At 45.5% G+C, this 24,907-nt stretch overlaps 1 protein-coding gene across 3 annotated transcripts in view; it reads left to right on the plus strand.

Annotated features, from left to right (window-relative positions):
* PDE8A (phosphodiesterase 8A) overlaps nt 1–24,907 on the plus strand; it is a 170,211-nt gene that overhangs the window by 109,407 nt on the left and 35,897 nt on the right. For 2 of the 3 annotated variants that reach the window (XM_083712577.1, XM_083712576.1), the window contains 3 exons: nt 18,824–18,880; nt 21,336–21,526; nt 23,874–23,930. In XM_083712577.1, the coding sequence (XP_083568703.1) occupies nt 18,824–18,880; nt 21,336–21,526; nt 23,874–23,930 (305 nt within the window). Of the gene's footprint in view, nt 1–4,810; nt 4,847–18,823; nt 18,881–21,335; nt 21,527–23,873; nt 23,931–24,907 lie in introns of those variants that run through there. The other variant, XM_083712578.1, reaches the window with a different exon arrangement.

Genomic DNA, 24,907 nt, shown 5'->3' on the forward strand with positions numbered 1-24,907 from the left:
ACAAGGCTGGGCTTGGCAGTTGTGGGGAGGCAATTAATTTTATCTCCGAAACATATATGTACTGGTGAACATTATTTTTAATTTCGGGTGTTCCCATTTTCCTTCTGAACTGACAGGCACTCAACCTCCAGAATTTGCTATTTTCTGCTTAGCATTTACACCAATCTGTCCACGACCTGGTGCCTTGCAGATGCATTAAGAGTACAATTCCCATTGGTTAAGATTTGAACTTGCTTTGAAGTTCACCTACTTACTGTAGCTGTTACACTGCTGTTTGTATAGGATGAAGGCTGTCAGTTGGGTAAAAAGGCCCTTCAAATCCACCTGATCCTTTATATCCCTGCTTAGTCACTGAAATACTGGAGAAAGTTGCTGTTAGTGGTCTCCCATGGCTCAGATGCGTGGCTGATATCCAACAGGAGCTGTGTGTTCAGTACTGTAGGCCCAATTTTGTGAAACTCCCTTTCAGCTGAGGTCACCTTAGGTACTTACTAAAGAATTGTTTTATTCCAGCGGGCACTGTAGATGAATTCTGATTTTATAATTTTAACTGAGTTTTAATTGCGTTGTATTGAGCTTCTCTCACGCCACTTAGAGATGATTGCAATTCAGCAATATATGCATTGCCAGAATGCGCAAATAAATAAATAACATCAGACCGTTGGGTTGTGCTTTAAGGTATTCTGGCAGTAGTATCTTTCTTTCTTTTTTTTAAAAAAGTGTGTGTTTGTGTTGATCGTATCAGGGAGATGGAACAACTCTCTTGTTTTCAGGCTTCTCTTCTTCCCTGAGGGGAGCTTCCTCAGAGATGAGCCAACTGCGCAGTGAGCCTCTGGGGTCCAGCTCTATCCCTCATCTTGCGATTCGGCTGTTCCCTGGATACAGACCAGAATGAGTTCCTACAAGGAAACGGCTCTTCTGCCATACTGATTATGCTCTGCGAGGATCAGATAGTAGTTTGAGGGAGGAAACAACCTCTTGTTTGGTTGGCGTACTGGGTTGAATGTGTCGGAAGCTTGTGGTTTTCCTCCTCAGATGCCTTGTAGAGAGGGGGAACCATGGCTCTGCAGCACAGGAAATACAGTGGTACCTCAGGTTACATACGCTTCAGGTTAAATACTCCACTAACTCAGAAACAGTGCTTCAGGTTAAGAACTTTGCTTCAGGGTGAGAACAGAAGTCGTGCTCTGGCTGCGCAGCAGCAGCAGGAGGCCCCATTAGCTAAAGTGGTGCTTCAGGTTAAGAACAGTTTCAGGTTAAGTACAGACCTCCGGAACGAATTAAATACTTAACCTGAGGTACCACAGTACTTGCATGTAGAAGGCGCCTGGCATCAATCGCTAGCATCTCCAGTTAAAAGAATCTGGAGAAAAACCCTTCTCTGCTCAAGACACCGGACAGCCAGCCAGTGGAGGCTGGTCTGTTCGAGCGGACAGGACTATGTCCCTCTGACTTCAGCCTGCCCTCAACCAGCTACCACCTGTCTACCTTCTTTCTTGCAACATGCTCTGGGCTAGAACTGCCAGCCAGCTTTTGTCCTCCTTTGCTCCTTTTGCCACTCAGCAGGGAGGAGGATGTGAGAGGATGGAAGTTAGTTGGCTCTGTTTGTCATTGGCTCTGTCGCTGCCTATCATTGGCTCTGGCTCCGCCTACTGTCAGTCTCCCTGCCATCTTCCATTTCCAGTGGGCACCAGCCAGAGTAGACAAGACTGGGAGAGTATAACAGCAACTGGACTCTAGCCACATTCAGACCATAAATTTAAAGCACTATGGTACTGCTTTAAACAGGGACACGGGTGGCGCTGTGGGTTAAACCACAGAGCCCAGGACTTGCCGATCAGAAGGTAGGCGGTCCGAATCCCCGCAATGGACATCAAAGTGCAAATAGATAAATAGGTACTGCTCTGGCGCGAAGGTAAAAGGCGTTTCTGTGCGCTGCTCTGGTTCGTCAGAAGCGGCTTAGTCATGCTGGCCACATGACCCGGAAGCTGTACGCCGGCTCCCTCGGCCAATAAAGTGAGATGAGCGCCGCAACCCCAGAGTCGGCCACAACTGGACCTAATGGTCAGGGGTCTCTTTACCTTTACCTTTACTACTTTAAACAGCCATGGCTTCCCCCAAAGGGAGCTATACTTTATTACAGGTCCTGAGAGTTGCTAGGAGACCACTGTTCCCTTCCCAGGGATGTGGGTGGTACTGTGGTCTAAACCACTGAGCCTCTTGGGCTTGCCGATCAGAATGTTGGTGGTTCAAATCTCCGCAATGGAGTGAGCTCCCATTGCTCTGTCCCATCTCCTCCCAACCTAGCAGTTTGAAAGCACACCAGTGCAAGTAGATCAATAGGTACCGCTCCGGAGGGAAGGTAAATGGCATTTCTATGCTCTCTGGCTTCCATCACAGTGTTCTGTTGCACCACAAGCAGTTTAGTCAAGCTGTCTGTGGACAAACGCCGGCTCCCTCGTCTTGAAAGCGAGAAGAGCAACCCCATAGTCGCCTTTGACTGGACTTAGTCCAGGGGTCCGTTACCTTTTACCTTTTTCTTCCCCTCCCAGAGTTACAATTTGCAGACATCCTTGTGAAAAGGGACTGGCCGTTCAACCACTCTGGGAACCGTAGTTCTGGGAGGGGAGTGGGACCTCCTATCAACTCTCAGCACTCTTAACAAACTGCAGTTCCCATAATTACCGTATTTTTTTCTCTATAAGACTCACTTTTCCCCTCCTAAAAAGTAAGGGGAAATGTGTGTGCGTCGTATGGAGCGAATGCAGGCTGCGCAGCTATCCCAGAAGCCAGAACAGCAAGAGGGATTGCTGCTTTCACTGCGCAGTGATCCCTCTTGCTGTTCTGGCTTCTGAGATTCAGAATATTTTTTTTCTTGTTTTCCTCCTCCAAAAACTAGGTGCGTCTTTTGGTCTGGTGCGTCTTATAGAGCGAAAAATACGGTATTTCTGGGAAGCCACAGCTCTTTAAAGTCATGTAGTGTGAATGTGGCCGCTAGGTTTTTTTTAATTGTGCACCCTCAAATTTTAAAAATTGGGCCTTCGGTACCTGGTACCCAACTGGGTATTTTTGGGATCACAATCCCCATTATCTGTGACCCAACGAACGACCTTCTGGTTAGGACCGATTGGACTGGTAACATCTGGAAGTCACCAAGTGAGGAGAGACTGCTTTAAGTGCGCATGAAGTTTTAAATAGGAGTCTGACCTTTCTCATGCATTTTACTTGCGGTGTGGCCTTCATTTCACTAGCATGTGCACGTGGTGCTGGTAAACATATCCTCATGTATATATAGGGAAGTTTCCATTCCAGGGACGCATATGGCCGGTGGGAACTGATGTTAAGAAGCAGCCATCCCCCCGGACGAGGACGGGGGACATATTCACTGACCCTGCAGAACGCACTGCTGAAGTGTGCTATCACATGGAAACATTTCCACATGATCCAAGTTTAAGACATAGAGAAATGCGTAGCTCTCCAGTGTTGCTGGAGACCATCAGCCCCAGCTAAGCGTAGCTAGCGGTTAGGGATGATGGGCGGTGCAACCCCGCAACATCTTGGGAAGACCACAGGTTTCCCATCCCTGATGGAAAAGGACCTTTAGCATGGAGTGGAGCGCATTAGAGGACTCTTGGTCTTTAAAGGTAAAGGTAAAGGTACCCCTGCCCGTTCGGGCCAGTCTTGCCAGACTCTAGGGTTGTGCGCTCATCTCACTCTATAGGCTGGGAGCCAGCGCTGTCCGCAGACACTTCCAGGTCACGTGGCCAGCATGACAAGCTGCATCTGGCGAGCCAGCGCAGCACACGGAACGCCGTTTACCTTCCCGCTAGTAAGCGGTCCCTATTTATCTACTTGCACTTTGACGTGCTTTCGAACTGCTAGGTTGGCAGGCGCTGGGACCGAGCGACGGGAGCGCACTCCAGGGATTCGAACCGCCGACCTTTCGATCGGCAAGTCCTAGGCGCTGAGGCTTTTACCCACAGCGCCACCTGCATCCCTCTTGGTCTTTAGCGGAGTTTATCTATTAAGCACGATTGCTGCCAGTGGGGTTGTTGTATGACATGTTTTCCTTGCTCATGGTTTGTTTACTCAAAACGAAAACTCCCAGGAGGAAACAGATCTTCCGAGAGCTCAGTTGCCATAGATGCTGCTCCTTCTGTGATGCAGCTTCTTCATAAGGATGACAGCGTATAGGCTATGGATATATTTCTCCTTATTTTGCTTTTAAAGAGACATTAGCTCTCTTCTTGAGATCATGTACAATTTAATCAACCAACCAACCAACCAGCCAACCTTGCCATTATTTATTAAAATTGTGCCTTTAATCTTTTTGCCGTCCTTCCCTAGGATAATAAAGCACAAGAATCAAAAGTGGTTTTTAAAAATGAACCAATGTGCCCTTAACATTCAGATTGGCTGATTCAAATCTGGCCTCGCTAACTGAAATGGACTCTGCCTATTTATTTATTCCATTTCTAAACCACACTTCATCATATATTATCCCAGAACAGTTTTACCCACAAAAGTATACACTTTAAAAATGATAACTTTTCTTTAAAACATTGTAAAACATTGTATAGTCGTACCTTGGATCCTGAACGCCCAAGAATTCAGACGTTTTGGCTCCCGAACGCTGCAAACCCAGAAGTGGTTGTTTTGGTTTGCGAACGTTCTTTTGGAACCCTAATGTCTGATGGGGGTTCTGCGGCTTCTGATTGGCTGCAGGAGTTTCCTTCAGCCAATCAGAAGCCGTGATTTGGTTTTCAAATATTTTGGAAGTCAAACGGACTTCTGTAACGGATTCCGTTCGACTTCCAAAGTACGACTGTAGAGTACAGTACAGCAGGTGAACAATGACAGATTAGTCAATTACAGTGTTATTTAAGTAACTTGTCAAATGTAAATCAGTTAAAACCTGCAGCCCTGGTAAATTGGTTTAAGATTATCAACTCTGCTCTACCGTAGCCTCAGGGTCAACCTGTCAAATAACAGGTGTGGGAGAGCAATTGTTCCTTCAGCAATGAATTAAAATAATCATAAATTGAATTTGAAAAGAGCAAGTTTCTGAGAACACAAAAAACAGTGTTTGTGGCTGTTTAAAATTCTATTATTCCAGATAATATTTTTTTTGGCTTTCAGAAAGACCATATTGCTGTCAAAGGGGAAAGACTGATAGAATCACCTTCTTTATGTCTTTATACCATATTTTTTGCTCTATAAGACTCACTTTTTCCCTCTTAAAAAGTAAGGGGAAATGTGTGTGCGTCTTATGGAGCGAATGCAGGCTGCGCAGCTATCACAGAAGCCAGAACAGCAAGAGGGATTGCTGCTTTCACTGCACAGCGATCCCTCTTGCTGTTCTGGCTTCTGAGATTCAGAATATTTTTTTTCTTGTTTTCCTCCTCCAAAAACTAGGTGCGTCTTGTGGTCTGGTGCGTCTTATAGAGCGAAAAATATGGTAATCTAGAATCATAGTTGTGCTGCATAGATACTATGCCTTTAAAGCACATTTGAAGCACGTGGTTTTCCTCAAAGAATTCTGCGCTCTGTAGCTAGTTAAGGGCTGCTGGGAATTTGAACTCTCTGAGGGATAAACTACCACGCCCAGAATTCTTTGAGGGAAAGAATGTGCTTTGGATGTGCTTTAAAGTGTACACAACCTTGGTCTTAATAATCTGGAATCAATAGGCTTCAAAAATAACTTAGCCACCCCCTCCCTCAGCTGATGCAGAAAGTTCACTTTTACAACATCTCTGTTAGGTGGCCATTATGACTCTGCTTAGATACCTCTCTTGAAGGAGAGTTTGCCAGCTGCTTGGGATTGTAAACTAATTGGCCCTAAAACTGTTGGGTCTAAACCAGTGGTGGCCAAACTCAGCCCTCCATATGTTTTGGGACTACAATTCCTATCATCCCTGACCACTGGTCCTGTTAGCTAGGGATAATGGGAGTTGTAGTCTCAAAACATCTGGAGGGCCGAGTTTGGCCACCACTGGTCTAAACCAAAGGCAAGGCTCCCCCCCCCCCATTCAACCTTGCAGAGGTGGGGGAGATTCCAGATCTCCTGGAAGATTAAGGCCACATCCACACCAGATATTTAAATCACTTTGATACCACTTTAACCTTCCACCAAAGGATCTGACTAGCTGTTAAGGGTGCTAAGGCTTGTTAGGAGATTCCTGTTCCCCGAGTTCCCAGGGAAGAGGGACTGACCGTTAAACCACTCGGGGAATTGTAACTCGGTAAGAGGGTGGCACTGTGGTCTAAACCACAGAGCCTAGGGCTTGCTGATCAGAAGGTCGGCGGTTCGAATCCCCACGACAGGGTGAGCTCCTGTTGTTCGGTCCCAACTCCTGCCCACCTAGCAGTTCGAAAGCACGTCAGAGTGCAGGTGGATAAATAGGTACTGCTCTGGCGGGAAGGTAAACGGCGTTTCCATGCGCTGCTCTGGTTTGCTAGAAGCGGCTTAAGTCATGCTGGCCACATGACCCGGAAGCTGTCTGCAGACAAACGCCGGCTCCCTTGGCCTATAGAGCGAGATGAGCGCGCAACCCCAGAGTCGTCTGCGACTGGACCTAACGGTCAGGGGTACCTTTACCTTTAAGAGCAAACTCCTGGGTTCTTTAGGGGGAAGCTGTGACTATTTAAAACTGTATTGTAGTTCTTTCAATGTGTATTGTGAAGGTGAGACCGCCCCAGCCAGATTGCTGTCTCCTTTTTGCTCTCACTTCACAATACAGGCAAGAATATTATAATCCAAATTCTCCCTTCTACATGCTGCCTGGTGACTGTCACACATGATTATCCGCCTGCGTCACCACTGCTGACTTCTGAAAGTGTTGCAATGATGCAGCAGGCCTTGAAATCCTGGCCCTGTGTGTGTGTGTGCAGGAACATTTGGACATGAGAGTCGCTGCCTGCCTTTCGAGACAAGGACAGCTTTCTAATACAGAACAAAGACTACACGTATTTCTCTGGCTCGCTGGCAACTCTTGGCCTGCTGCAGTGCGTCCGTTTGTGTGCCAGGTCTCCTGTTTTGCTCGCTCTCTCCCACCCCACCCCTTCCTGCTTGTTGCAGAAATGGATTGGGTGATGCAAGAACCATTTGCATAACTACATTATAAAGGAACCGGTGGTGCTGGAAGTTTTCCTGAAAAGAGCTTAGTAGTCAGAAAGAACCTGTTGACGTAGTGGCAGGGCCACATTGAAAGCGCTGTTCTTCAGCCATGGCTCCCCCCCCTCAAAGAACCCTGGGAAGTGTAGTTTAAGGATGCTGAGTGTTGCAGTTATTCCCTTTGCAGAGTTAACAGTTTGCAAAGTTACATAACAGTCAGTCTTCTTCCCAGGGAACGCTGGGTATTATACCTCTGTAGCAGGGGCAATGGGGCTCTCCGGACAGCACCCATAACAAGCTATGGTTTGCCCATTATCTGGGGAAACCCATGACTGTTCAAGTGGTATAATATTACTGTAAACTGGTGTGTATTTAGCCTAAGAAAGTCTCGTTTTCACAGTACAGTGGTACCTCTGGTTGTGGACGGGATCCACTCCAGAGCTCTGGTCGGATCCTGAGGTTTCCACAACTGGAGGAACCATTTCTGCGCATTCGCGTGTGGTAAAAACCCGGAAATATATCGGTACTTCCGGGTTTGCTGCTTATGTATCCCAAAGGTTATGTAACCAGAGGGATATGTAAGCAGAGGTACGACTGTGCAGTGGTACCTCGGAAGTCGAACAGAATCCATTCCGTAAGTCTGTTTGACTTCCAAAACGTTTGGAAACCAAGGTGCGGCTTCTGATTGGCTGCAGGCAACTCCTGCAGCTAATCGGAAGTCGCAGAAGCCATGTCGGATGTTCAGGTTCCAAAGAACATTCGCAAATGGGAACACTCACTTCCAGGTTTGCAGCGTTCGGGAGCCAAAACTTTTGACTCGCAAGGCATTTGGCTTTCAAGGTACGACTGTACATTTAAAGTACTATGATACCACTTTAAGCAGTCATGGCTTCCCCAAAACAGTCCTGGGAACTGGGGCAGCCTGTCTTGCTTCACTACCTGAGGTGAAACTGGAATGTGCTGCTGCTGCCACCACCTCAAAAGATGCTTTGCTTACCTTTGCAGCCGTGAGTTCCAAGTTCTGGGGAGATCTTATGGGGTGCAATCTTGCCACAGAGGATCTCACCAGAAGCCACCACTTCTCACTTCTCTTGTGGTGGGAGTGCCACCACTTGATATTTCACTGCCCGAAGCGCCTGCCGTAGTCCGCCTTATGGGCAGGACAGCTCCCTGCTGGAAACTGTAGGTTGTTAAGGGTGCTGAGACTCTTAGCCGCTTTGAGACTCCTTAAGGGGAGTGAAAGGTGGGATATCAAGTCCAAGCTCCTCCTCCTCCTCCTCCTCCTCCTCCTCCTCTTCTTCTTCTTCTTCTTCTTCTGGTTGCTATGAGACCCCAATTCCTCTCATGGAGCTACAATTCTTGGAGCTTCTTGGGGAGAAGGATTGATTATTAAAACTCTCTGAGAATTGTGGTTCGGTGAGGACCAGCACTCTGATCCTGCACCCTGGCTCAGCTGGAACACTGCTGGTTTATTCTGGGCTCATCCATCAGAATTTAAATTTGTGTAATTTAAGCTGGCATAAGTCACCAAAAAAGGTTGGGATGGGGCAAGGAGAGACACCTTGGGCACGTAACCTTGGGCCCAGTCCTTAAAGTGTGGGCCCACACTCACCTGCCACACGAGGAGGAGAAGAAGAAGAAGAAGAGGAAGAAGAAAAGGAGTTTGGATTTGATATCCCTTTTTATCACTACCCGAAGGAGTCTCAAAGGGGCTAACATTCTCCTTTCCCTTCCTCCCCCACAACAAACACTCTGTGAGGTGAGTGGGGCTGAGAGACTTCAGAGAAGTGTGACTGGCCCAAGGTCACCCAGCAGCTGCATGTGGAGGAGCGGAGACGCGAACCCGGTTCACCAGATTACGAATCTACCGCTCTTAACCACTACACCACATTGGTTCCTAAATGGAGTTTGGGATAGGTGTAATTTCGATTGGTATGAATTATGCCAGCCTACATTGCACCAGCTTTCTATAGTTAGGATCGATCTGTTAATCTGAGCTGGATTTGCAGAGACCCGTCTTTAACAAATAACCGACAGCATTCAGTATGATTTATTCGAGAGCTCTTACCTTTGTCCCTTTTTAATCTGGAGAGTAAAAGTCAAAACATCTTAGGGACTCTTTGTTCCTTGGCTGTTCCAACTTCTGATTACCCTTGGCTCCAAATTGCTGCAGGAGTATGAGCAAGGAGCTGGTTTGTACTCTTCTTTACATTATTCTATATCAACAGAAAGCTGTAAACCCATCAGTGTTAATTGCGCTGCTGTGGTTTACCCACTGTTGTAAATGAGGTGAGAAGCCAGATCAGGAACTGTAAAGTGCTCAGTGTATAGCAGCAGTAGTATTTGAAAACAAGCCAGAAACAGTGTATTACTTTGACTGATGCTTTGTGTATGGCTATAAAAAAAACACACACAAACCCATAATGAAATAAGATACTCTCAAGGATTATCCTGTGAGCTTGGTGGTGGTTCTGTTAAATGTTTGCGATGACAAAAATAACAACCCAGATTTCAGTATCTTTTAAGCATTCCTTCGTAGTTCATTGTTAGAGCAAATATATTGCAGGCAGGCAGAAGGTCCATGGCTTCTCCAGGTAGTATGGTTTCATATGTTCCTCTTAACAGAAGATAGCCCTGTGTCTCAGGGATGGAGAGCCTGATGTTGCTGAACTTCGACACCCATCCTCCCTGACCGCTTGGCCATATTGGCTTGGGTGGCTGGGAGCGGGAGTCCATCAACATCTTGAGGGACATTGATCCCCCATTCTTGCTATTCTTTGAAGGGCTGTAAGAGGACAGTTCTCTCTTTGAAAGGTTACCTGGTTTAAAGATGGTTTAAAGATAAAGAACCATAAGAAAGGAGGAGAGCAGTGGCTGACATTTTACTCTCCCACAGTGTCTTGGAGCGACTCTGTCTTGGGGCATTATGGGAAATGTAAATGGTGGTGTCCCAACTCAGCAGCTTTGTTGTTCCCCAGCACTGCCCCCTGGGGCACATGAATATACGTGGGGGTCCCATCAAAAGTCAACTTCTGTATCTTTTTCTTCCCCCCCCCTCCAAAAAATCTAAACTTCCCCTCAGTCAAGATGGCAAACTGAATCATTCCAGAGTTTACTGACTGGAACACCTCAAAAGATACTGTCACACCATTTGGTGTGATGGTTGCTGAGTTGGAGGAGGCGGCTTTGGTCTATATTTGTATAACAGCGGACTCCACTAGGTATTCTCTGTAACGTATCCATGCTTATATATCACATTTGCAGAATTCCATATCCCCTCCAACAGTTTTGAATACCAGGGGATATGTTATTTGCTAAGTTTAAAAACACACACACATTGGAAAGAATCCTAAAATAGACAGGGCCAAAGGAGTGTGACTGATCGGAATCAAAGGGCAAACAAACTAGACACTGACCGGCATAACCCACAAAAGCACTTCAGGTTTCTCCTCTGTGCCATGAGTCATTCCGTGTCACTCAGTCAGAGCGCAAGCTCCTGGAGGAGGAAAAATTCAGCTAATGGTTTCTCTTTCCACAGAATAAAAGCCTTCAACGAGCTTTCTCACAGGATCCTTAATAAGTGGGGGGGGGGGGAGTGTATGAAGGATGGAAAAGTCAACGTTGTTGTGGGGAGAATACGTGATATGGTAAGGAAGTGGGAACAGACCAAAAGGGTTGATGTGGTAGCAGCTCTGGAAAAGTCTCCTCCCAGACCAGAAATCCTTTAGGACACAGAAGGTATTCCTCAGTTTAGGTCTGGCTAAAAGTTCCCCAAAGTAACTTCTCTTTTAAAGTAAGGAGCAAAATAAACTCCACTCATTGCATGGGGCAAATTTTGAAAACTGGGGGCTGGGGAGATGGGACGACGTTGACAACAGCTCACTGGCCTCTTCCCCAAACTGGTTTGCTGAGGCACCATTTTGAATTCCCTACAATGTACCACGTAGGGTGATTCTGAGGATTTCAAAATGGCCACTGGCAACATGGACAAGTCGGAAGGTGCACTGTTGAGTTTTGGAAACGCAAAGACACCTCTTCTCTAGGAACTAGAGCTGGCATGGGGCTGGGGATCCCTTCTATGGGTGGCAGAACTCTGTATCTTCTTGTGTTGCTCCTCTTGGGTGCATGAGCCGCCAAGGAGCATCCCAGGGCTCCTCCAGATTTATTGACCATTCATCCTCTGCTTGCACAAAGCTTATGCAGAAATTAGACCATGTCCAGCCTTTGCATACACACCATACATTTAATGCACCTTTAAAGCATATTGTTTCCCCCAGGAAGCCTAATTTTGTTCAGGGTGCTGGGAATTGTCGCTCTGTGTGAGGGTTAAGCTACAGCTACCAGGATTCTATACAGGAAGCCATGTGCTTTAAATGTATGGTGCATGGGTAGGCAAACTAAGGCCCGTGGACCAGATCCGGCCCAATCGCCTTCTCAATCTGGCCCACCGCCGGTCCAGGAATCAGCACATTTTTACATGAGTAGAATGTGTCCTTTTATTTAAAATGCATCTATGGGTTATTTGTGGGGCATAGGAATTCGTTCACTTTTTCCCTTCAAAATACAGTCCCGCCCCCCACAAGGTCTGAGGGACAGTGGACTGGCCCCCTGCTGAAAAAGTTTGCTGGCGCCTGGTATGCTGCACACACAGACTTTATGGACCATTCATTCTGATCTGCCTGTGAGAAGATTATATAACAATGAACATTCATCCTGATTTCATCTGATTTGTTTGTGTGGTGGACGGTTACATGTATTGCCATGAGCCATTTATCCCACACTGTTTAGTGTGTTTACACATCATTTTCCCTAACTTTAAAAAAACCCCAAAGACAAACAAACCATGTTTTTAAAAATAAAAATAAAAGTAGATTTGTTGCACCAGAATGCTTTAATCCGCTTTGATTGCACAAACCAAAATTTCCGCTATGCAATTGCAGCCCTACCACATAATGCTGGCAGTCTGGAGATGACTCAAGACAACAGGCTAAGCGCACCCATTGACCAGGCCAGCTCAGCTTGGCAACTTAGAAAAGAATTAGCAACAAGGCAAAATCAGAGCAAGCCTGCAAAACCAGTCACTGTTGAATTTAAATGTCAGACAGACCAAATATGAACTCGGATACATAAGTATTTTGGGGAGGTTCTGCTGTAGATAGGGGGCTGATATTGTAGAGCAACAAAGATTTCAGAAAATTTCACTGGTCAGAAACTACGTTGCATCAAAAGAGCATCCTTATGCCAAATTGGCTGACTTTGCCAATTTGGTAACGCAAGTTGTGCTGGGGTTTTTTTGTTTGTTTGTTTGTTTTAAAGCATCACATAAGGTAAAGGTAAAGGGACCCCTGACCATTAGGTCCAGTCGTGGCCGACTCTGGGGTAGTGGCGCTCATCTCACTTTATTGGCCGAGGGAGCTGGCGTACAGCTTCCGGGTCATGTGGCCAGCATGACTAAGCCGCTTCTGGCGAACCAGAGCAGCGCACGGAAACGCCATTTTCCTTCACGCCAGAGCAGTACCTATTTATCTACTTGCACTTTGATGTGCTTTCGAACTGCTAGGTTGGCAGGAGCAGGGACTGAGCAACGAGAGCTCACCCCGTCACGGGGATTCGAACCGCCGACCTTCTGATCAGCAAGCCCTGTCTCCTGTTTCCGGGTCTCTTTCACAGGAAGTGATTGGCTAACTCAGCCCCCCTTTGTGTTAGGCAGGGGTAATAAAACATTTATTTCACAACCTTTAGATCAGCAGCAAACTCATTTTCCTGCAGGAATAAAAGAAATAGAGAGTTTTGTTGTCGTCTGAACAAAAACTGCTTTGGGGATTTTTGTTACACTGCAAAGCCTTGCTGTGAATTCAGCAATAGTTGTGTGAGTAGAGGAGCAAGGGGTTTGGAAGCCAGCTTTTTAAGCATAACTTTTTAAGCATAACTGGTGACAATTGCTGCGATTTTAAAGGTAGCAGCTAGAAAAGGTTTGTCAGAGTACTGAGAGGAAATTCATTAAAGATCCAAATTCAATCCAAATAACTTTATTGTGCTAGCCATTGGCCATGACACATCTGAATAAAAAATAAACAGAAGCAAAAGGGATTCCATGCCACAAATACAGTCATACCTTGGATCTCAAACACCCTGACTCCTGAACAAATCGACTGCCGAACGATCGAAACCCGGAAGTGAGTGTTCTGGTATTCAAACGTTCTTTTGGAACCCGAACATCCAACAGGGCCTCCACGGCTTCCGATTGGCTGCAGGAGTTTCCAACAGCCAATTGGAAGCTGTGCTTTGGTTTCTGAACGTTTTGGAAGTTGAACAGAATTCCAGAACGGATTCCGTTCAACTTCCAAGGTACGACTGTAATAGTCTCTCTTTAGATCTTTGCGTTTCTCTTACAGTTCACTGCTATATTGTCCAGTTGGCAACATATCTGACGCCACATCTGTCAACCATGGCACTTAAAGAGGCTCTCACTGTACATACACCATACATTTAAATTACATTTAAAGCACATAGCTTCCCCCAAAGGATCTTGGGAACTATAGTTCACCCTCTCACAAATCTACAGTTTCCAGCACCTTAAAAAAACCAACTATAGGCTGCATCATTCTGCAGGGTTGACCCTGACTAGGAATGAGTGAACATGTCAGTATCGATTTCACTAATTTTTCCACTCTTAAAGTCAATTCTCGACACTCCACATTTTTCATTGGCGGGAAAAAACCCATGGAAATGCTGCATATGTATTCTCATAAACGTTACTTGGCTAGGAATTGCATTGTAAATGTGAAAGAAGTGCAAACCAATTTTTGGTTCTCATATTGTTTTGGAAATTGTGAATTTCCTTTCAGTGCTAATTGAATCTAATTTCTCCGCTGTCCTTAGCCCTGACCATCCTTCAAACCACTTTGTGCTTTACACATGAAAGAGAGTAAATTACACCCAAACAGGAGAAATAGCTTAGTTTCCTTAATTTAGACAAGGAACAGAATCCATGCTTTTTTCTTTTGCCACAGAATTGAGGTCACCTTTGTGCAGATTTGTATTTTAAATACGAAGTACGCACAGCCCCGTGAATGCTATTCTCCTTTTTCCTTCCCCATTACTTTTGCTGACTTCTCTACCCATCTTACCACTCCCCTTTCTCTTTTGGAGCTTTGGTTTAAATTTAAAATTAAATGGGTGATATCCAAAGTAATAAATTAAAGGGCATCTGAGGAGTCTTAAGGACTGAGCTTCGAAGCAATAGAGCCATGAAGAAACCATGTAATTTTCAAAGGCCTTTATGTGGCGTGTGGGATAGGCTGCTGGCTCTTTAAAATTACTCACTGGAAGAAATTCTGGATGGCTGAGGATTAAATCTGATCATAAAGTGTGGTTTTACTGTGAAGAATAACATTGTAAAAATGCCACTTTCATAGTCATCAGAATCTGTTCAGAGAGTGTGTGTGTGTGTGTGTGTGTGTGTGTGTAAAGACATCTGTTAACAGCCAGGCCAAAATACTTTTCTACAATTTCGTTTTCAAACAGAGCTAAAAGGCAAATATTCCTAGCCTAGGCCAGGCAAAAGACAGTTTGCTGCCTGAGGTAGATTGCGCTCCCTCAGGGTGACCATAGACTCAGCTACCTTAGTCAAAAGGCAACATTTTGAATGTGTTATAAACATGCAACACCAGATGGCGCTGGTGAGTAAAAGAAAATTCAATGTGATTTTCCATAGCGGATCCCCCCCCCCCTTTCATTATAACAATTTAATTTTTGACTTATTTATAGGGTCGTCCGTCCATCCCCGCCCCCTGATGGGCAGATCCACCCCATGTTGCGTTTCTTACACAGAGCAGTCCTCCGGTTGCAATGGTTGTGACTTTTTAGTTTAGAGAAAAGGCAAGAATTGACATGAAACGAAAGAAGTTTATAAAATCGTGTGTGAATGTAAAACAAAATTATGTGGGGAGTGGATCGAAAAAATGGTGGGGGGTTTTCTCCCTCTCTTATAACGCTAGAACTCCCTGTTCAGGGAACTTTTTAATATGTAACGCTGTACTGTTTTTAACACTTGATTGGGAGCCGCCCAGAGTGGCTGGGGAAACTCAGCCAGATGGGCGGGGTATAAATAATAAATAAATTATTATTATTATTATTATTATTATTATTATTATTATTGACACCCAATGAAGTTGAAACATTGGAAGATTCAGGGCAGATAAAAGAAAGGGCAGTTAAACTATGTAACTCCCGCAGGAGGCAGCTATAGTCACCAACTTGGCTGACTTTAAAAAGAGAATTTGACAGATTTGTGGATGATCAGGGGCTGCTAACCCTCATAGCTATGTTCTGCCTCTATGGTCAGAGACAGTAATGCTCCTGAATACAAGTTGCTAGAAACCACAGGAGAGGAAAATGCTCTTGTGCTCAAGTACGGCTTGCAGGTTTCCCCCCGGTCATCTGGTTGGCCACTGTGAGAACAGGATAATGGACTAGATGGACCACTGACCCGATCCATCCGGCTCTTTTTTTTCTTAACAGAATGGAATGATTTATTAGAATCCTTTTAGCAGAAAAAAATTAATCACACTGTGCTATTTTTTCGAACCCCATCATGGGATAAGCCACCAAAGGTTCTCATTACCTGATAAAACTATTTTGCATATATTCTGTCAGCCCTTCCTTCCTCACAAACCCATTTGTAGCCTTGATTTTATTAGCAGCCAACTTTTCTTAGCATGAATCCCATCTTGGTGCAAAATGTTTACCAAGGGCCAAGACTTTAACGGAGCTCTTGCAAATAGTTTTTCTTTTTCTTTGGAACTACAGTGGTACCTCTGGATGCGAACGGGAACCGTTCCGGAGCCCCGTTCACATCCTGAAGCGAATGCAACCCGCGTCTGCGCGTGTGCGGGTTGAGATTCGCTGCTTCCGCGCATGCATGTGACGTCATTTTGAGCGTCTGCGCATGCGTGAGCGGCGAAACCCAGAAGTAACGCGTTCCATTACTTCCGGGTCGCCGCAGAGCGTAAGTGAAAACGCTCAACCCGAAGCTACTTCAACCCGAGGTATGACTGCATTATTGTTTTGAGTCGGAAGAAAATACAGTGGTACCTCGGGTTAAGTACTTAATTCATTCCAGAGGTCTGTACTTAACCTGAAACTGTTCTTAAACTGAAGCACCACTTTAGCTAATGGGGCCTCCTGCTGCCTCCGTGCCGCCACCGTGTGATTTCTGTTCTCATCCTGAAGCAAAGTTCTTAACCTGAGGCACAATTTCTGGGTTAGCAGAGTCTGTAACCTGAAGCGTATGTAACCCGAGGTACCACTGGGCATTCTCTCTTTACAATGGTGAGAATACCTAGCTCTTTCTTTACCAGCAGGCTCTTCTTGAAGGACTGTCAGAAGCACAGGAGAAACCTTTCTGCAGGGCCGGCCCACCTGTGAGGCAAGCTGAAGCAGCTGCCTCAGGCAGTGTAATTCTGTGGGTTGGCACTCCACTCGCACCTTCGGCCACCTCTGGGGCCGTGTGGTGGCTTTTTCTTCCGGCGAGATCTTGCAGAACTCTTGTGAGATCTCATGGAGCTCCATAATGTCTCACCAGAAGAAGCCATGATCACTACCGCCACATGAGCCTGATAGGCAAGGCAATGGGGGAGTGGCACCTTCCCGTTTTCCCTCAGGTGGCGAAATGGGATGGGACACTGGTTTAAAGGGAAAGAAGGGAGAGCAGTGGCTTGAAGTTGTCCACTGTTGGCCATTGTGGTACCCTTCAGAGCAGTGCTCTTTTTCTAGAAAAAGAGGTGCCGGAACTCACCATGAATGAGGTCCCGACCCCCCCCCCACGAGGTTGAATAAGACATTTGATGCTTTGAATAAACACTCACAAACTTTTTATTGATAATAACCAGTTAGACAAATTAAGGATTTATACAATTTTGTAACATGCAGAGAATAGCATTTATAGTGAAACCAGAGATTGGAACTGAGGGAAGTCGGAGGAGATGAGGATGAGGAGGGGGGGTTGTTTTATGGGAGGGGGGAAATTGGGGGGGGGGAATTAAGATTGATATGGTTTAAGATAATATGTTCTGTCTAAATTCCTAATTTAAAAAATCTTTAAAAAAGAATAAGACACTTGACAACAGTATTTTAGGTTAATGGGCTAAAAAAGGCCACAACTTTATTGGTTGCAGATTGTGAGCGATATTGGCTTAGGCATTGGACCTAACCGACTATATCTGACTCCCACCCATCTGCGCGGAGTCCGGGAAGGGTTAACCACCAGTAGGGGGCGTCCTGTTGATGCACATTAACTAGCAGCTCCCCCAGGGCCACTGATAGGGGTCGTGCCTTAGGCCCTAGCCTCCCCAGGCTTCGGACAGGGCCACACCCCCAGAATCCTTTAACACAGTGGTTCTCAACCTGTGGGTTCCTAGATGTTGTTGGACTACAACTCCCATCATCCCTGAGCTCTGGCCTTGCTAGCTAGGGGTGATGGGAGTTGTAGTTCAACAACATCTAGGAACCCACAGGTTGAGAAAGGCTGCTTTAACGGAATACCCTTCAATGTGCAGGGGAGGTGATGGCGCTACCTCCCCATCTCTCTTCTCCAGCAATATTCCAGTGCCTAACCGCCCTGCAGGAAGCACGAAAAGGGGTGAGGCTCCCGCTGCATCCTGCTTAAATCAAGCAGGCCAAACCCCCAGAGCAATCGGCTTGGTTGCCTGGGCAGTGATGCAGCTGGGAATCCCCCCCCCCAATCGTGCAGGGCTGACCACACCCCTGGGCACGTGAAGGGGTCATGAGTGCCCGCAGCTCCACCTCCTCCTAAGGCGGAAGTGGCTTTCTCCTAGAACGGTGATGGCACCCACCTGAGAGGTGCCTGAACTGAGTTCCAGCGTGTTCCCTCCTGAAAAAATGCCCTGCTCCAGAGCATCAAAGAGCAAATCCAAATTGTAAATCAAACCCTTTGTTTGCTCTGTTTGGAAGTGGTTGTGTATCCTTTAATTTTTTTTAAATAAAGAAATCACTACAGTAGTACCTCAGGCTACATACGCTTCAGGTTACAGACGCTTCGGGTTACAGACTATTTCTGCTTCAGCTTGCAACTGGGGTGTGTGTTTTTAAGTCTGAATGAAAATTTGCAAGCCCTATGCATGCACAATTCTTGCTATACCGTGGTACCTTGGGTTACAGACGCTTCAGGTTACAGACGCTTCAGGTTACAGACTCTGCTAACCCAGAAATAGTACCTCGGGTTAAGAACTTTGCTTCAGGATGAGAACAAAAATCGCGCGGTGGCAGCATGGAGGCAGCGGGAGGCCCCATTAGCTAAAGTGGTGCTTCAGGTTAAGAACAGTTTCAGGTTAAGAACGGACCTCCAGAACGAATTAAGTTCTTAACCTGAGGTACCACTGTATTCAGAAAGCTCTCATGCAAACAGTCGAGTGCTGTTGCTGAGAGTGCAGAGCAAGTTTCCCTGAGCTTTCCACAAGAAATGGCAAATAAAAATGGCTTGGAGATCCATCAGTTCATTTGTCACCTTGTCATTTCTACGCTGGTGGTGAATTCCCATATGCAGTCTGACATATAATGCCTACACTGTTTCTCTGAAATGGGGGGCGTTCCCCCCCTCTCTTTTCCTGCCAGGAAAATATGGAAATTTTTCTTCTCTGCCCACATGCAGTATAGAATTGTTTAAAATGCCCATCTTCTTGTTTCTAGGCAGTGGGAACAGATGTGCAGTTTGGGCCTATGAGACTCCACCAAGATCAACTTCAGGTAAGACGCGCCAACCAAAAATCTTGTTTATTTCCCACATATATATACTGCAAATGCTGCCCAAGGGCGCTCATAGCAGGGCACAATGACAACAAACAGGCCAAGGCCAAATAGCAATGCATGGAACAGTAAAACAGAAAACTATCCTAACATTGAGCTATTGTGGCCAGGTGGTCAGAGCAGCTAGTGGTTAGAGCAGCAGACTAAAACTGGTTCCAATTTGCCACACACTAGCCTTCACCACTGTAACCCCATTGCTTGCTTGCCTCTTGCTCAAAAAATTAACATATAGACTTCAATATGATTCAGATTTGTATTTTCTCAATTTCCTGCCCCATTTTCATGGTATTTTAATTTCCTCCCCTTTTCTGTACATGGCATTCTGTTTCTTGGTATAACACATCAATACTGCATTCTCTAATTCCTTCTGTTGCTTATAATTCAAATCCTCCTGGCGAATTCATTAGACTATATTTCCTTAAATAGTTAAAAAAGGGCTTCCATTCTTCCACAGAACAGTCCTTGTTAGATTCTCTTATTCTGACTATTAACTTTGTCAGTTCTGCATAATCCATCACCTTATCCATTCTTCTTTCATGTGAACTTCTTCTTCCTTCCATTTTTGTGTGTAGGGAATCCTAGCTGTTGTTGTTACACAAACAACAAAAATGTTCTGAATTGTTTCTGGTGAGTGCCGGTCATGGGTGCCTGTCATATTTCAACAGGGATGCTTTTTTGCAAAATGGGCAGCCATAGCAAAGCCCTCTCCGAGTTACTGCAGAGTGAGCTTCTGAGATCTTTGAAACTTTCAGGAGAAGCTCTCTCAAAGAAAAAGGATAAGGCAGTCTCTCAAGTTACCTGGGATGCGGGTGGCGCTGTGGGTTAAACCACAGAGTCTAGGTCTTGCTGATCAGAAGGTCGGCGGTTCGAATCCCTGCGACGGGGTGAGCTCCCGTTGCTCGGTCCCTGCTCCTGCCCACCTAGCAGTTCAAAAGCATGTCAAAGTGCAAATAGATAAATAGGTACCACTCCGGCAGGAAGGTAAACGGTGTTTCCATGCTTCTCTGGTTCGCCAGAAGCAGCTTAGTCATGCCGGCCACATGACCTGGAAGTTGTACGCTGGCCAATAAAGCGAGATGAGCGCCACAACCCCAGAGTCGGTCACCACTGGACCGAACAGTCAGGGGTCCCTTTACCCTTTACCTTTACCAAGTTACCTGCTCTTGAGCTGTGTATGTTCATTCAGAAACTTTGCCAAAAGTCTGCTGCAGTGCAGCATTCCCCAGGCTTCCATGTTTCTGCTTGGTGGGAGGGATTTGGTTGGGTACCAAAATGCTCTTCCTTCATCCGATTTGTCCTAAATTTGCTTCACTAAATATAGCTTAAAGTGCAGCATGATTCCGGGTGGGGTTTTCTTTCAACAAAGAGTTTTTCCCCCAATTGCCCTCAGAATCTATAAATGGAAGCCGGGCTTTAAATAAATTCGAAGTCCCTCTCTTATAAAATTATGCATTAAATACAAACAGGGAGATTTAGTGAACGGCATTCCGCTGAACCTAATCCAAAGGGTAAGCGCCATTGGAATGCCTGGAATTGCTCAGAAGGGTAAACCGAAGTGCTACAAGGGACCGTATTTAATTACAATTGCTAGATGTCCAAGGTTTATAATGGGGAAAGTGGAGAGCAGCCATAGGCGCAGGAGAAGTTCGGCTCAGTTAACATTTAAAGGTGAACCTTCCCCATCTGCACTTTCAGGAAAAGCCCACAAACCAAAACACTGCCATCCTTCGGAATTTGCATTTCTCTGAACTCAGATGGACTATATAAACCATCCTGGACTCTGCTTTCATCATCTGAGGCCCTTCTTCATGTGCCTCCTCCACGTGAGGTCTGGAGGGCGGAAACATGAGAACAGGGCCTTCTCTGCAGTGGCTCCCTGTTTATAGAATGCTCTCTCCAGGGAGGTTTGCCATGTGCCTTCATTATATATTTTTAAGTACCACGCGGTAACCAGGTCTATGGCTGATTAATATTCTACAGCCTTTGCAATGTGTCTGTGAGGAGGGTGTGTGTGTGTTAGTGTTTTGCTGTTTTGTTTTTAATTATTTACTTGTTTTTATCCTGTATTTTATTCTGTGAACTGCCCTGATATCTTATGATAAAGGGCGATATATAAAATGAAACGAGGGACACGGGTGGCGCTGTGGGTTAAACCACAGAGCCTAGGACTTGCCGATCAGAAGGTCGGTGGTTCGAATCCCCGCGACGGGGTGAGCTCCCGTTGCTCGGTCCCTGCTCCTGCCAACCTCGCAGTTCGAAAGCACATCAAAGTGCAAGTAGAACGGTCTTCCGGAACGGATTCCATTCGACTTCCAAGGTACGACTGTATTTGTATTTGTGTTTGTGTGTGTGAAATGAAAAATGCTCACTCCCCTTCTCTTTTCCTTGAGCCTAGGTACTTCTAGTGTTTGCCAAAGAAGACAACCAGAGTAATGGATTCTGCTGGGCATGTGAGAAAGCTGGATTTCGGTGTAACATTGCCAGGACGCCGGAATCTGCCCTCGAGTGCTTTTTGGAGAAACACCACGAAATCATCATTATTGATCATAGGCATTCAAGATATTTTGATGCAGAAGCTCTATGCAGGTGAGTGCTCTGCCCTAGGCGCTTGGTGTGTGTGTGTGTGTGGGGGGAATATATTGATACATTTCAGCTCCAAGTTTAATAACCTTCAAGACTGGACTACTGCAATGCACTCTATGTGGGGCTTACCTTGGGCTTGATCCAGAAGCTGCAACATGATTCCTGACAGGACTGAGACCTTGTCTGCATATAGTAACACCTCTGCTCAGAGATCTGCAATGGTTGCCAATTTCCTACTGGTCTATATTCGAGGTGTTACTACTAGTATAGTATAGTATAGTATAGTATAGTATAGTGAGTAGGGTAGAGTAAGGGACACGGGTGGCGCTGTGGTCAAAACCACTGAGCCTCTTGGGCTTGCCAATCAGAAGGTCAGCGGTTCGAATCCCTGCGACAGGTGAGCTCCCATTGCTCTGTCCCAGCTCCTGCCAACCTAGCAGTTTGAAAGCACACCAGTGCAAGTAGATAAATAGGTACTTCTGTGGCGGGAAGGTAAACAGCATTTCCGTGCACTCTGGTTTCCATCACAGTGTCCCATTGTGCCAAAAGCGGTTTAGTCATGCTGGCCACATGACCCGGAAAGCTGTCTGTGGACAAACGCCAGCTACCTCGGGCAGAAAGCAAGATGAGCACCGCAACCCCATAGTCGCCTTTGACTGGACTTAACCATCCAGTGGTCCTTTGCCTTTTGTTATTGTTGTTTAGTCATTTAGTCGTGTCCAACTCTTTGTGACCCCATGGACCAGAGCACGCCAGGCACTCCTGTCTTCCACTGCCTCCCGCAGTTTGGTCAGACTCATGTTTGTAGCTTCAAGAACACTGTCCAACCATCTCGTCCTCTGTCGTCCCCTTCTCCTTGTGCCCTCCATATTTCCCAACACCAGGGTCTTTTCCAGGAAGTCTTCTCTTCTCATGAGGTGGCCAAAGTACTGGAGCCTCAGCTTCACGATCTGTCCTTCCAGTGAGCACTCAGGGCTGATTTCCTTAAGAATGGATACGTTTGATCTTCTTGCAGTCCATGGGACTCTCAAGAGTCTCCTCCAGCACCATAATTCAAAAGCATCAATTCTTCGGCGATCAGCCTTCTTTATGGTCCAGCTCTCACTTCCATACATCACTACTGGGAAAACCATGGCTTTAACTATATGGACCTTTGTTGGTAAGGTGATGTCTCTGCTTTTTAAGATGCTGTCTAGGTTTGCCATCACCTTTCTCCCAAGGAGCAGGCGTCTTTTAATTTCGTGACTGCTGTCACCATCTGCAGTGATCATGGAGCCCAAGAAAGTAAAATCTCTCACTGCCTCCATTTCTTCCCCTTCTATTTGCCAGGAGGTGATGGGACCAGTGGCCATGATCTTCGTTTTTTTTTATGTTGAGCTTCATATCTGAGGTTGTTGATATTTCTTCCAGCAATCTTAATTCCGGCTTGGGATTCATCCAGCCCAACCTTTCGCATGATGAATTCTGCATATAAGTTAAATAAGCAGGGGGACAATATATAGCCTTGTCGTACTCCTTTCCCAATTTTGAACCAATCAGTTGTTCCATATCCAGTTCTAACTGTAGCTTCTTGTCCCACATAGAGATTTCTCAGGAGACAGATGAGGTGATCAGGCACTCCCATTTCTTTAAGAACTTGCCATAGTTTGCTGGGTCGACACAGTCAAAGGCTTTTGCATAGTCAATGAAGCAGAAGTAGATGTCTTTCTGGAACTCTCTAGCTTTCTCCATAATCCAGCGCATGTTTGCAATTTGGTCTCTGGTTCCTCTGCCTCTTCTAAATCCAGCTTGCACTTCTGGGAGTTCTCGGTCCACATACTGCTTAAGCCTGCCTTGTAGAATTTTAAGCATAACCTTGCTAGCATGTGAAATGAGTGCAATTGTGCGGTAGTTGGAGCATTCTTTGGCACTTCCCTTCTTTGGGATTGGGATGTAGACTTTACCTTTGCCTTTACCTTAGTATAATGTATTTTTATATTATGATTTTTTTTCTGCCTATGCTGTTTGGGTATATTAATGTTAAACAGTCTAAAACTGTTGTTGAAATAAATTTAAATTAGCAATCTTCATTTTCAAATATGTGATTATGTTTTTATGATATTTGATCTTTTTATTATGAATTAGTGGCTTTTATGATAGCTGTGCTAATTGTGGCTGATTGGAATTGCTTTCCGAGTTATCTGGAGGAAACCAAGTTGAGGAAAGCTTTTCCAATCAATAGTTAAGATTCAGTTCGGGGGGGGGGGCGTTATTTAAACATCTGTTAATGGAAACAAAATAAACACTGCCGTGCTTACTTCAAGATGTATTGTGGAATTTATTGTTCTGATTTCCCTCCTTGTTTTTAAAGGTCCATTAGAACAAGAAAGCCGTCCGAAAACACTGTTATCATTGGTGTAGTGAGGAGGTAAATGAGAATTCCCATTATGTTTTTTTTTTTGTTCACATGTAAAATAATACTTGAATGGAAAGGTTGTGGTTGTAAGCCTATAGTTCTGAAAACCAGTGTGGCCTACAACCCTAATTTCACTTACCTGGGAGTAAGCCCCATTGAATTCAATAGGACCTACTTTTGGGTGGCTAGGATTGCACCACAAAGTTATTGACACTTCAGATCACTTTAAATTCAATTGAACATGGCTGTTGAAGGTTGTCATGACATTTCCAGCTCCAGAAATTAATAAACAAGCACCATCTCTCAATAAATCTGTGACCTGCTCAATCTTCTTTGCACCTCTTATAATATATTGACTTTGTCAAAAAGCTGTATGGGGGACTCCTCACTTATGTGGGGGTTATGTTCATATAAGTGAAATCATGTTCATGTTATGTTCATATAAGTGAAATGTGCATGAGTGGGTAGCACCCTTATGTAAGTGAGGAGTCCTCATGCTTCACGAGGAGACCCTCCCCTGCCTGTATTCCAGAATTTCATTTACCATTGCATGATATCTGGTGTCTCTGGGGATTTCCAGTGTCCAACTGTTACTAGCCTTGCTGCTATGAATAATGCCATTGTAAGTTCTACATCTGCCTCATTCCCAACTCCGTTGAACACCCATGTGCTCCTCTCTCTATTCACTTTCTCCACACTGCATAACCTTGAGCACCTCTTATCACGTTCCCATCTTACCTTGCGATGTTAGTTGGCTGTGCAGCTACTAAACATGGACTTGGGGTTATTTCTGTGGCAAATGATGCCCGGCACAAAAGGAGATTTCAAGAAAACGGCCCATTCTGCCATGTGTAAAACCACACATAATGGCACCAGAGCCACCTCTTTAACTGGGGAGGGGGGTTGAACACTGTACCCCAAAATCTTGAAAGTCGGGGGGGGGCTTTTGAATAAGGGCCTGCAACTCTCCCTTGGTTCCTTCACCACTA

Source organism: Podarcis gaigeae (assembly GCF_964106915.1).
Source record: "Podarcis gaigeae genome assembly, chromosome: 14".
In the NCBI taxonomy this organism is placed as follows: Eukaryota; Metazoa; Chordata; class Lepidosauria; order Squamata; family Lacertidae; genus Podarcis; species Podarcis gaigeae.